This window comes from Physella acuta, unplaced genomic scaffold (genome assembly GCF_028476545.2).
Source record: "Physella acuta isolate Inbredline_101_S28 unplaced genomic scaffold, ASM2847654v3 ptg001137l, whole genome shotgun sequence".
Classification (NCBI taxonomy): Eukaryota; Metazoa; Mollusca; class Gastropoda; family Physidae; genus Physella; species Physella acuta.
In genome coordinates, this window is record NW_026732654.1 from 92,684 (window position 1) to 106,293 (window position 13,610).

Below are 13,610 nucleotides of genomic sequence, written 5' to 3' on the forward strand. Positions count from 1 at the left end.
ATCCACCTATTAATTCATGTGAAAAAAAGCATCGTTTTCATCGTAAATTATTAGATTTTGGTATCAGCCTCTCTCTGATCGTCGCTTAGCAAATCTGTTATCCAAAAATTCAACAAGCATGTATTCACCTGTACATTTTGCCGTTTGTGTCATCTCCCCTCACCCCCCCCCCCCTGGGTGATAGTTTTTAAACGTGCATAGTTAATTGTATATATTTTTTTATCTGCAGTCAGTTATTAGTACAGTTAACTCTCATTAGTCATTTATTGAACTGGCAAAATGCATACTTCTTCAATATATTTTGCTATTTTTCGCCATGGTGTCACCCCCGAAATGTTGCCACCTTGCGCAGTCCACAGCCCCGCCCCCCACCTTGTGAGGCCTCTGGTTAGGGGTACTACTTGAGTACAGTAAATATGTATATATATATATATATATATATATATATATATATATATATATATATATATATATATATATATATATATATATATCGGGGGGGGGGGGTATAGCCCCTTGGCACACCTTGTACCTACGCCACTACATAATCATGTTCTTAAGATTATATGGCACATTCTATGTATAAATTCGATAAAAATAGCTATTACTTATTCTACAATTTTATATTTGTAATAACATATTGTAAACGAAATGAGTCTTAAATTCGATTACAAAATGGGCCTTTATATTATGTATTTTTTCTATTTTGCAATCATATCATGTATTACTTGTTGTATAGCCTAGAATCTAGATTCTATAATAATATACTAATATATTATATAATACTTAATCCTATATTATATCGTTTAGTAATCTCTACCCTAATGTTTTCTATACCGAATAATCAATATTCTGTAATATAAATTAATCATATAATCTCTAAAATTAATCATAACTATGATCACAATTAAATTCAGCAATCCACTGTATTAATTTATATTGCTAAAAATAATTTAATTTTCAATTTTAAAGATAGAAGATACATTTTTTATAATATTAATTATTATTAGCTCTGTAAAATGAATGGTTGTTTAATTTTTCTTATATTAAATATTTTAAGCGATTAATTAATCGAAATGGTTTTATTCCGTTAGCTAGTTTTTACAGTTTATAACTATAATTAGAGTCTCAACGACAGAATCAAATGAGAAAAAATCTATAGCGTTATTATATACCGACACTGTTGATAAGCCACTCAACGACAGTGTCGTTGAGAATAGTGTATGATCGGCTGATCTAGTAGTTGTTGTGTAGGGTACTGAATGACCATAGACAAGAATGAGGAAGCATGACATGTCGGCAACTTTTGCTGTGTTTGAGGCCTAAGATGTGTGTTCCGACAGAAAATACAATAAAAATCGTACTCAAAATATAATTTTTGTGCTGTATTTATGTGTGAAAATTACAAAAAAGGACTGTTATAAATTGCCATGTTATTAGTTAATACATTTTATCCAGAGGCGTATCCAGGTTTTCGTTGTAGGGGGAGCGAAAAGAGCAAAAAAGGCGCCGAATTTTTAACACGTTCTACATAAGTGTATTATATATATATATATATATATATATATATATATATATATATATATATATATATATATATATATATATAATTACTAGCTGTATGTCATTACTTCGCTATGATGTAAAATAAATTGAAAGAAGCACTCTGAATAAATAAGATAAAACACACAATGTAGGCCGACAAAACAAAAATTGTATTAAACTAAACAAAAAAATATATATACACACTACAACCAAAACCAATGAACGTAACACAATCTGTTTTGTAATTCTTGTAAAAAAAATTCTTACATAATAATTCCTGGGAAATTATTTAAGACAAGTGAAATAGGGGAAATAATCACTCTCTTAATATAAATATGTATATATCTACACATTTAATTATAAATGTCAAAACAAATAAATAATTACTTTAGAATATAATGAAATTGTTTAACAATATTCGTGTTTACAAAATGTTTTTGTCTATAATCAGAATTTAATAAATCGTCATCATAAATGCTAAAGTATTACAGCATAATGAAAGTTTTTAAAATCAGAGTTGGTATAAAACCACGCTTTTAGATTCTAAAGAAAGCCATTCGGAATAAAAGCCTACATTTAACTAAAAGCGGTCTTTTAGTTCAGATCATATATTTTTAAATAACTACTGCTTCTTTGTGTTCTTTAAAGATCATTTTTAACATAGTGATAGGTAAGCGTTAGATCACTGTATTGCTCACACACCCTTTTACTGGTAATTGCAAAAACAATATTCACAGTTTTACGTTTAAAAAGCTAATTTTCTGGCGGCATGGTACTTTGGTACATCATTACGCGTTTTTCCACATGTACTTAATAGATCAGTTCTGGGTGGGTTGGGGGGGGGGGTGGTTTCAACTTCATTCACCACTGTCCGGTCACTTTAGGTTAATTATCCGACCCATTGTATACCTAGGTGTGACATTAATGTCGCTCTACACAATTGTAGTGGTGAGGTGTGGGGAGGGGGGAGGAGATAACCAACTCAGAGTGAACATAGCGTCAGTTTTTAGATGACTGTTCTTCCTTCCTTCCTTATACGGAAACCGGCTCAGAAGGTTCACTTCCATTAGCCAGGCAGGCCTCAGTGTGGCAAACCCCGAGAGAGTTTCCCACACCTTGGTCGCTACTTCCGTGGGCTCTCAACGGGCTTTCCTTCCCCACCCACCAGACGCGGGACGTCGTCCTACCGCCTGGTACCCAGCTTGATCGTGGGGGGCCTTCCGCCAGATCAAAACCCTCTAGCTGCTGTTATCTGCCACTGGCCATTCCGCACCCACTAGGGGGGACATGAGTTTGGTCGGACCAGTGGCATTATTCCGAAGCCCCGTTAAGGCCGCCGCCTTAATGACTGTTCTAAACATACATATATATTACACAAATATATATTACACAAATATATATTACAGAAATAGATTTAAATAAGTAGCAGTGGTATTATGACAATATTTTTTTTACAGAGGGGTCCATGGGGGAGGGGGGTTGTAACTGTTTCATATAATTTTGAATCGTAATCACTATCGCCCAAACTGTAAGAATACTACTACTTCATCGTGATGACGTTTAAAAAGAGGTGCCACATCAGTTGTATTTGTTTCTGTATTGTATTTTTTTTTAAATTAATCACACGATTCAAACTGTATATATATATAAAGTAATTATTTTTGAAGTTTTATGTATAAAAATTTCTATTTTCAATTATTCGTAAACAAATACATTATACAGTTGCTTTAAACTTAACACCCCTCTTGCCAAATGGTACTACCCGTAGAGGCTATTTAAACGTTGCAATGCGTCGTAATGGTTATTTTTAGAATGGCAAACTGATGCAGCTGTTAATACGTGTTGTAAACGTAGACACTACTAGACTAGTACAACAATGCTTAATTGCTCCATGAAAAGAAATCTTGTGATTTACATAGATGTGCCGACCAAAAATATTTTTTTAACAAATATCATTGTTTAAAACTTTGAGTTTAAAAAGTTTCCAAAAAGGCGCCACTTTGCTGAAAATGGCCAGAGGGGGAGCGGCCGCTCCCCCTGCTCCCCCCCCCCCTGCGTACGCTACTGATTTTATCGTTTGTTCCTGTTTTGTGAAAACAAAATTTTTTGGAAAAAATGTCCTACATTCCTGACGTAACAACATTCTGTGATTCTGATACTTGAACTTATTATGTAAAACTAATTTTATTTTAAATTACTATTTCTCAAATAAAATTGTTTTTGCAAATAATTTTGTGATTTTACATGTTTTAAATTTCCTTTTAAAGAAGTTGGTTAAAAACAATTTTATTTATTCATGAGAGATATGATCTCTTCTTCTAAATAGTATTTGTCTTTTTATAGATGTTTCAGTTTTCCCCTTCACCTAACATGTAATTTGGCCGTAGCCATTATTAAATTTATAATAGTGGGTCGTTCTTTTTTTTTATTCATAAAAATGATTCATTTTTTTAACAAATTTTTTTAAATATTTAATAGTAGTTCTTATTAACTCTAAAGGAAAAGGAATGATTCTCAATTGACATCATACTCTCAATTTTGTCATGAAGCCAAAATATACCAGATCTGTTAAGTGTGACAGCATTTTCTCTTTCTTAAAATATACCAATGTTTGTCTTTAAACGTTGCAAATTACTGCAATTGAAATACTGTAAATATTTCAGGATCTACATTACTACATTACTTTCTATGGTGTGACTCAGTATTTTTTTCTTGGGATTTTCGTGATTTTGAACTATTAGTTCTTTGAAATCATTATTTATTTATGAGTGACAGACGTGATATGTTTTTTGATGGATGACCCCCGAAACCCACAGTTATCCAACGGATGACGGGTAGTCTAGTTTAAATATGCCCGGTGTGTGCAACGACGCCATTTGTGGCCCGCCATGGTCTGTGGGTGTTCTACTCACAAGCTTACACGCCCGTTATTGAATCTTTGCGAGATGTACAATACCAAGAACCTCAACTGGTATCGTGTACATACCTTTGTACACGATACAGCGGAAGATGCTTGGCAGCCATCATTTACCCGTTACAATAACGATCGTCGTAAGCCTGTAAGTACTATAAAAGTGAAACACCCACAGCGAACCGTTCATGACGTAGTTTCATCACCGGGGTTAGTGCCCAATGGGACACTCAAGAACTAATCAAACATAGCGGACGTTAAGGGGGCATAACTCTGTTCAAATTTTATTACTATAAGTAACAGAGTAGAGTTTGTTTATATAACGGCATAAGGTTATTTTATAAATGCCACTGTTTTTTCTCTTTCGCATAACGTAAAGAAAATATTAAAAACACGCAAACTGCTAAAACATATTAGAAAGATTAATGCCAAATATTATTTTCTTTTTTATGCTTTGAAAAGGTGGAAACATTTTAATAACGTAATAACAGTAGGGTAGAAAAATCAAATTAATTTAACTCTTTTTCTAACTTTGACAAGGGAGATAATTTAGAAATAAATTAAACTTACACTAATAAAAAACACGTGAATGCAAACCTACGGAACTCCTAGAAGGAATTAGTGTTGCAATAATATAATTAGCAAAATGTGAATACAAATTGTGCGGATGCGGATTGTTAGGTATATTATTTATTAGTATTCTATCTTTCAGTTTGCGGACAAGCTGGGGGTTTTATAGGAGAGGCGTAGCGAGGGACGGATATATGTCCCCGGGTGCCGACCTTAGGGGGCGCCAAAGTGGGTTGGAAATAAATTTGCGGGGGGGGGGGGGGGGGGGTGGAAATCGAAAGTCCTAGGTAGGGGCATGCAAATCAAAAGCTTAAGGGGGTGGGGTGGAAATTGAAATTTTGACGGGAGGGGGTGCAAATCGTAAGTTTGTCCCCGGGCGCCGGAAAGGGTCGCTACGCCTCTGTTTTGTAGTCATTCACTGTGTCAGACGCGTCCGCCGGTGCTCGGAAAGGGCGCAATTTAGAACTACGGGCTAGACTGTGAGCAATACGCCTTTATGATTGCATTTAAATTGTGTTTATGTTATGAGTGTTGTGTTTGTTAGATTCTAGACCAAGATTCGTAAATTTAGATTTTTAAGTATTAATAAATTAGGCTACTTATTAAAAAACTTCCTTCTTGGTGGAGTCTAGATTCTCTAGACCTCTAGTTAGGCAGATCTAGACTAGAAATCTAGATTTTCTACGTACCGCATAGATTCTATGTCTAGTTTAGTGCAGAGTTTCTTCCAGGCGAAGCCCCCCCCCCCCGAAATTTTTTTTACCGCCCCCCCCCCCCCCCGAACGAAATGAAATTTATATAATTTATATAGAAAATATATACTTTTAACAGTGTCCGCCCCCCCCCCCCCCCGAAGAAAGTTTACCGCCCCCCCCCCCCCCCGAAGATTTCAAGTGCCCCCCCCCCCCCCCCGGAGAAAAAAGTCTGGAAGAAACACTGGTTTAGTGTATTATCTTGTTAAGCCTAGTGTTACAAAAGCGCTCCTGGGTTATTTGAAGAATCACTCCTTTTGATTTCATTGGTTGTTTTTAATACTGATTCTATTTATAGCGCTACATTTTTAAAAAGTAACAATAAGGAAATAAATATGATACAGTAAATATTATAGATGGGAATAAATTAACCATATGCTCTTATCTGCCTACACTTTGTTTAAAAAAAATCAATAACATAACCTTTCAACTTTTAGAAACGTGCGATTTCATTGGTTAGCTACTTTGCGTTGACACAGACTTAAGGTCTGTAGGCCATACAGTACACACATCATATTCACTTCCTTGTGTAAAATTGTACAATCAAAGGCCTAAAATGTAATTAATAGTTTTCCATAGTAGCATAGAATATAAAAACAGCCCACTTCGACGTATCGAATACATTAAATTACCGATTCTCTCGTGATAACTAAGCACTTGGGTGGAAAATGGCCGAAATTACAAAAGTTGGCATGAAAAAGTTCGGATGTGGCCAGATTAAACAAAATGGCGGACATCGAAATGCCTAATATTTAGACTTAAGTTTAGAGAGAGTACTCATTACACGACATTTAACACTCAGCAGCCCCATTTTCAATTTGACTAGAAATCTAGATAGCTGATATTCTAGATCTAGTTAGGAGATAAAAGAAAGTAGGCCTAAAGAAAGATCTTTAAATATTAAATCTAGATCTGGGGGTCAGCGTGGTTGAGTCGGAAAAGTCTCGAGTTCTAACAATCGGGTAGATGAGGCTCGTTAGCTGGGGACAGCCACTCTTCTAGGAGAGACATCTCTAAAATCAAACAACTGCTGCCTTGTAGTTTGTTCTTGGTTGGACAAAGGCTTTGGAAGCAAATCCAAATAGAGTCCTTGCAAACAAGTGACCTTATAACTGTTATTGACAGTTTCGTGTATAATAATATATTAGTAGTGTGGGTTTTGTAGGAGTTAAGTGGTCTCACGTTTGCTACAGTACTACAGTTTGCTACTGTCAGTAGTGTGGTTGTACTATATCTATTGCTACTAAATCTTGTACTTAACAGAGATTCTAGAATCTACATTAACCAGATCTATATAGCCTATAATATATTACTGCATTTGACCAGATTCGTTTACTTAAACTCTATACGCAAACAGTATTACAAACGGTATATTTATTTAGAAATTTTGGCCACATATTTATATTATACACGAAACTGTCAATAACAGTATAAGGATCTTCAATTCCTAAGAGTTCAAGTTTTTAACGTATTTTTCCGCGGGTGCGGTTCTTTACATACAGTGAACGCATCCAGCGCTGGTGAACAGCTGATTGTGTTTACGTCTCGTGTACACCACCGTGGCGGCGGGCGTAGGTATCGCGAACGGACGTGACATCATATGAAAGGACTCTATAGAAAAGCAGGCTGAAATCTGAGTCAATGGCCTGAATGGCGCATAACCAGTTGACATGTATACTTATTTGTGTATCTAGAGTAGAGATTCTAGGCCTCTCCTAGATTGCTAGAAGAGTATGTTTCTATTCTAGATCTAGATTATCTTCATTTAGCCTAGTGAGTATAATGATTCTAAATCTAGAATCTATATTTTTCATCATTTCTTACTAAGAATTCTTCATTGTCCTACCATCCAATCCTGTCATTTAGGCCAATATAATCTGTAGGCCTTGCCCTATTATAGGTCTATTAAAAAATTTTTTTTTATTTTACAGCCCCTATAATATAAATGCAAAATATTTTGAAAATTGACAATTGATTTTTATCATTGCCAACAATTATGATGGAAGGATTCTTATTAACTCATTGATGTCCAATAGACTAAATTATTAGACTAGATCTAGTTGCAAAATTAGATTCTATCTAGGCCTAACTGTCTAACTAACCAACCTAATGTAAGTTTCTGTGGTTGATCTTCTAAAAACCCCGCTTTAAAGTAATTTGTACTCAAAACCTTGCAGATTTTCAGTGACAAATTGAAAACACCCAAAATTGTTTAGGCTTTTTTTTTCTTTAAATTTTGTATAGTTATCAAAAATACTAAAAACATAAATACATTCAATCTTTAGTAAAGTCTGATAAAACCAAATAGTCAGGTTTTTATAAGTATCATATTTAAATAACAGCGTACATGATTTTTAAAATATTTAATAATGAGTTTTTGAGACTATACAAATTGGTGTAGATTGGATAGATGAAAAAAACACTGCATTGTTACAACCTAGAGTCTAGAAGAATCTGGTCACAGTGACTGGGGACGAACTACTTCAACAATTCATTCATAATCACAAATACAAATAAAGAAGTTTATTTAGTACCGGCAATATTCATATTTAAAGCTTGGGCATTGTATACTGCTTAACCTTTCAGTAAATGTTAAGGGAAGTAACCCAAAATATTTTCTCAATTCCCTTGTTTTCCACAGAACTAACTTTTTCTCTCTTTCAATATTGATTTAGTCGAAGTATGCCTTGTTGGATGAGAGGGATATTAGCATTGTTCAACAACATGCCATTGAGGTATCTGAATTGTTGGCGTAACATTCCATAACATTTTAGTTTAAAAAAAACAACAGAAAAATAAAAAGTTTAAGATTGTTTAATTATTAATGTGTGTATTAACCATTTTCAAAAATCCTTCTTCATTAAAAATTAAAAAGTTTTGATATTTGTTAAAAAAATATATTTTTAAACACATCACAAAAACATATTTCATAGAATACAATTAAAATTCTTTTTTTTTTTCTACAAATTTCTTTTAGCTAAGACTAGAAGTAGCCAAAGAATTCTTTTTTTTTAAAACTCTACATTATTTTATAGAATAGTATAAATTTTTTTTTTTCTTCTACAAATTTCTTATAGCCAAGAGTAGAAGTGGACAAAAATGGCAATGGGGCACGGATATATGCCATTGCACATGATATTGGAAAGAGTCGAAACTACGGGAAATATCTTCACGAGCTGCTTTGGTAAGTGTTTATCAATACGGGATAGCATTAGCTAGCATGCTGGCTTCTGCAATAATGTATACATTTTCAATGGCTGACTTTCTGTTTTTTTTTAAAAAATATACTGTAAGTAATTTGGTATGCAGGAGTTTTTTAAAATTCCTTTTGGCTTTCTGCTGAGCCTAGGGATTGAGATGACACTTTGCCAACAACGCAATAGGTGTCTTTTTTCTAACCCACTGCCCCTGGAAATCCATCCTCTATCTTGTTTCTTTTGAAAGAAGATCATTGCATTTTTGACCTCCCTTGCATCCTCTTGGCCTTTGAATTCCTACCCCTATCTATTCTAGTGGCTTTTGAAACAGTTTAAATTTACTAGTATTTACCAGTATTATCTGGTTTTTAAATATAATGTTGCTTTGTTGGTTCTTTTTAAAATCTTATGCCATAGCTCTAATATTCACCATTATACTAAATTATAGAGGAAAAATCAATGTATCATATTGTTGTCACTGTTGAGTGTACAAAAGTTATTTATTCAAACATCCCTATGCCTCTACAAACCATATTCTTCCACAGACTTGTCTCTTTTGCTCTTCTGTTTCTAGACTCCAAGCTACTTTAGCTCTGTCTCCATACTATCTTCTATCCATTTGATGTCCACTGTTATGTTAACCGTTTCAAATTTTCAGGGAGAGGCATAAAGGTGGGATTGCACCAGGCTGGAGGGTTGTCCACAAAAATCATGTCACAGTGGATAACCGCCTGGATAACTTGGAGCTGGTGAAAGAGGATGGGATGGATATGTCGTCCCATCACCAAGACGAGGGGTCGGGTGGTCAGACCAAAAACCGGGAAAACAGTTTGTACTGGATTACTGTAACACAGCTGCTTGGTGACCCACTGGAAATGGTGAGAGTTTTTAAACTTATTTAAATCGTTTAAATATGACCAGTTGTATAACATTTTAAAAATGTTTAATCGTTTTGATATAATCAGTTGATTAGAATTTCTATATTATGTCAGTTGGTCAGATTTTCTGCGTTTGGTAAGTGTAATTATCTACATGTAGTCAGATGTTAAAATTGTCATCAGATTATAAATGGTTTAGAATTTTTAGATGGTCATTTATTTTAAAAAGTTGACCTTTTATTATATTCTTTTATATTTTAGTTATCTTTTATGAAAAAAAGTGTATTTGTTAAATAAGATAAAAATAATAGCTGTTTCTATTTACCGTTCTAATAAGTTTTTTTTTAATGTATTGTTTAGAACTACCACCATTTGAACAAGTGGTATGATTTCAATGGAGACATTGTAGATCCTGCAGGTAAATTAAAATTTAGGACACTAGAGCCAAATACTAAGATATAACGAGCAACAACTTTAGTGCCTTAATATGGTGGGTGGTTAGGCAGTTTTTTCTACCTCTTCCCAGGTGAGAGCTACATCTATTATGAGTGTCACTACCCACCATGTACTAGGATGGAGAGAGAGCTGCGAGAGTTCAGTATATGTGGGCGGTGCCAGGAAGTTAGGTTGGTCTCTTACAGTTTTCATTAGAAATTAAATGTGACTTAATTATTTTTAATTATATAATACAATTTTGAATAATTTTTTTCTCTGATGGTGCTGTTTACATCGAGGCTAGAATCATGGGATTAGGAAACTGATTTTAAAAAATATTACCTTTAATTAGCACAGCTTAAATACAAAGAAGTACTGTTTAATTTTTTAATCATAAGTTGTCAAATATTTTAGTACTTATCCAATATGATCTTGTAATAATGTAAAATACAAGTAGAATAGTAATCATTCATATACATTATAAATATTATGGTTAAATATTGTATTACTTATCCAATATGATTTGTAAAAATTAAGATATTTGTAGAATAAACATCATATACAATATAACAGGATTCCAACCCCCCAATATCCAGAGAGACTGGTTTAGAGTATTGTGTAACCACTTCATATAAAGGGGTTTGTATAAAAAAATAGTCATCCTTTTTAGCCCAGGGCAGTTGATGTAGAGTTCACCTTCGGTAACCTGAGCTGATAAATGGATAGTTTGATCAACTCTAAACCCCTAAACTTGTCAGGTATCCATAAGAGCCGGGTGTACAGGGATATCTTATATTAGTCAGTGAACCAAACTTAAAGTTTTGGAGAGCTGTGTTATGGCTCAAACATACTGTCCCTTGAAGAGTTGTTGTGGTCAGGACCAGCGGTCCCTCTAAAGGAAAAAAACTAGTGTACAACATGTATTTTATGTGGTCAGTGTTCTTAAAGTCTTTACAACAATATAAGTGTTTTACAAAATGACTGCAGCGTAGCTCAAAACTACTGCGCAACCGTGCAGCATAAAGAGAACATTGGTCATGACAAAGCTTGGTTGTATTAATTTTTTCTGGAGACCTCTATCAGATCTAGACATTACTGTTGCTATCACTTGACCAGTTCATTCCTTTTTCCAATAGTGCTATCAAAAAGGTTTTGTAAATTAAAAAAAAAAAAAAACTTGTTCCTCAACAGATACTGTGGTACTTCTTGCCAAGAAAGAGATTGGCCCTCCCACAAAAGATTCTGCAGAGAGCGCAGAAGACACACAAGGGAGAGTACACCGGATCGGTGATAGCCAGCCATTGGATAACATGTGAAAATGATCCTTCCATTTGACCTCCTGTCTAGTCTTTTAATATATTCATTGATTGAGTCTTAGTCCCACTTTTCCCCCAAGTTAACCTAGTCATTTCATCCACACAGATCATTTTAATCTACTACCATCTGTTTTTATGCATTTTTGATCATATATGTCATAATACAGTTCATAACTCATAAGGTATAGAATATGTGATATAATTGTGATATAATATGAAGCGACAACAGTCACAACGCCTACATTGCTCAAAATTAAGGGATAGGAAAACATTTGTGATAACTTTAACTTGTAAGTTAAATCCATCTGTACTATATTTTTAGAAAAAATTTATGACTAACGTTGAAATTGAATATGGTAGCATTACTAAACTACACATAGGCCTACTTGGTTGTATACTGACGTTTAATATTTCCCTTTTTTTTTGTTAGTGTAATTATGTAAGACTGACATTTTCCCCCCTCAAGTATAATGAAATGCATTCCAATGTTTTTTTTAAAATAATTTTTTTTAATGATCCAAATCCTAACAAGATAGGTTATGGTTTAGCTAGCTTTAATTACCTTTGTATTACTGCTTACTGTTCTGATATTAGAATCTTGTATTAAATCTGTCTCATCTTTAACTGTTATGTTGTATTGATTGACTTTTTAAAATCAATAACTGACACCAGATCAGATTGCCTGCAGGTGAACCCATTGTTCTGTTTACTTTATTGACAGTATCTAGTCTGAGTTGTAAAGGGAGATAAGATGTATGACATACATAATATCAACAATTGTACATTTTTTATAGTAATAGATCTTACCTAAACCCTGAGTTATGCAAGTTCATAATTTGGCTGGCCAGTGCTACCTGATTTATGATACAACTTTTTGTACTTAAGGAAAATACCTGATCAAAATGATGTAAAGTTAATTAAGAAATATAATTATTTACTATAGTAGGTAACATAATGATGGTAAGGCAAACTGTAAAGTACATTCTATTTATTCCAAAGAAAATAATTAATTCATTTTAATATTGCATGAAACTAAATTAAATTGCTTATGAATAAATTCTGCACTTGCATGATGAACTTATTTAAAACCATGATTATGACAGTTTGTCAGGTTATTTATCTAATGTAATCTTATTTTAATATATTCCTGTATGAAAGCTGTTTTCTATTTCAATTTTCATATTTTTAATTGATCATTTATCTCACCAATCTATAAGCATTTAAACATGAAGTTCAGTTATTTAGTACTTGAATATTGTATTATCTATTTACGGCTCATCTTGGGTATGAGATGTTCGTGCCCTACCAAAGCTTTGGATGCATGATTAGATATTTTTAGATGTGCCATAAAGGCTGCCATTAGATATTTTTAGAAGTGCCTCTGAGGCTTCCATTAGCTATTTTTAGAGGTCTTTAGAAATACCATACATTGAATAATTATGACCTGGCTAAATTTAAACAGTATGTGTGTAATGTTTTTTTTTCAACTAAAAACTGTCTACCAAATGTTTTTAAATGACTGTTGTCTCAAGATAGTTTTAGATCATTTTAAAAACCTTCATGTGTTTGATTTGTGTGCAATATTTAATGGCTGATTACAATATTTGTAATTTTTTAAACACATTTTTAAATCTGCTTTAAAAGAAGTCATTTTGACTGATTAAAATCTTTTCTCGTATTAGTTTTATTTCATACTAAATCCACTAATGTGCTGTGGTGTTGTCCATTCCATAACTAACATCATACAGTTCAAGTCCCTTTTCAACAGCGCTCCTTCCCCAGTTTTGTCATGTCCAAAAGTCAGACTCCGCCTCTCAGGTGCTCTATGTCATTTAAAAATCTATGTATAAAATATACATATGGAATTTTTTGGTTGTATACTGACGTTTAATATTTCCCTTTTTTTTGTTAGTGTAATTATGTAAGACTGACATTTTCCCCCCTCAAGTATAATGAAATTTATTCCAATGTTTTTTTTAAAATAATTTTTTTTAATGATCCAAATC

At 33.5% G+C, this 13,610-nt stretch overlaps 1 protein-coding gene across 1 annotated transcript; it reads left to right on the top strand.

Moving 5' to 3' along the window:
* Positions 1-4,490: 4,490 nt before the first annotated feature.
* Positions 4,491-11,976, top strand: LOC131956227 (zinc finger MYND domain-containing protein 19). Its single transcript, XM_059320645.1, has 7 exons — positions 4,491-4,604; positions 8,454-8,513; positions 8,856-8,962; positions 9,634-9,853; positions 10,214-10,271; positions 10,380-10,479; positions 11,480-11,976. The coding sequence occupies exons 1-7, from the start codon at positions 4,491-4,493 to the stop codon at positions 11,577-11,579; spliced, it is 759 nt and encodes a 252-aa protein (XP_059176628.1). The 3' UTR covers positions 11,580-11,976.
* Positions 11,977-13,610: the final 1,634 nt, after the last annotated feature.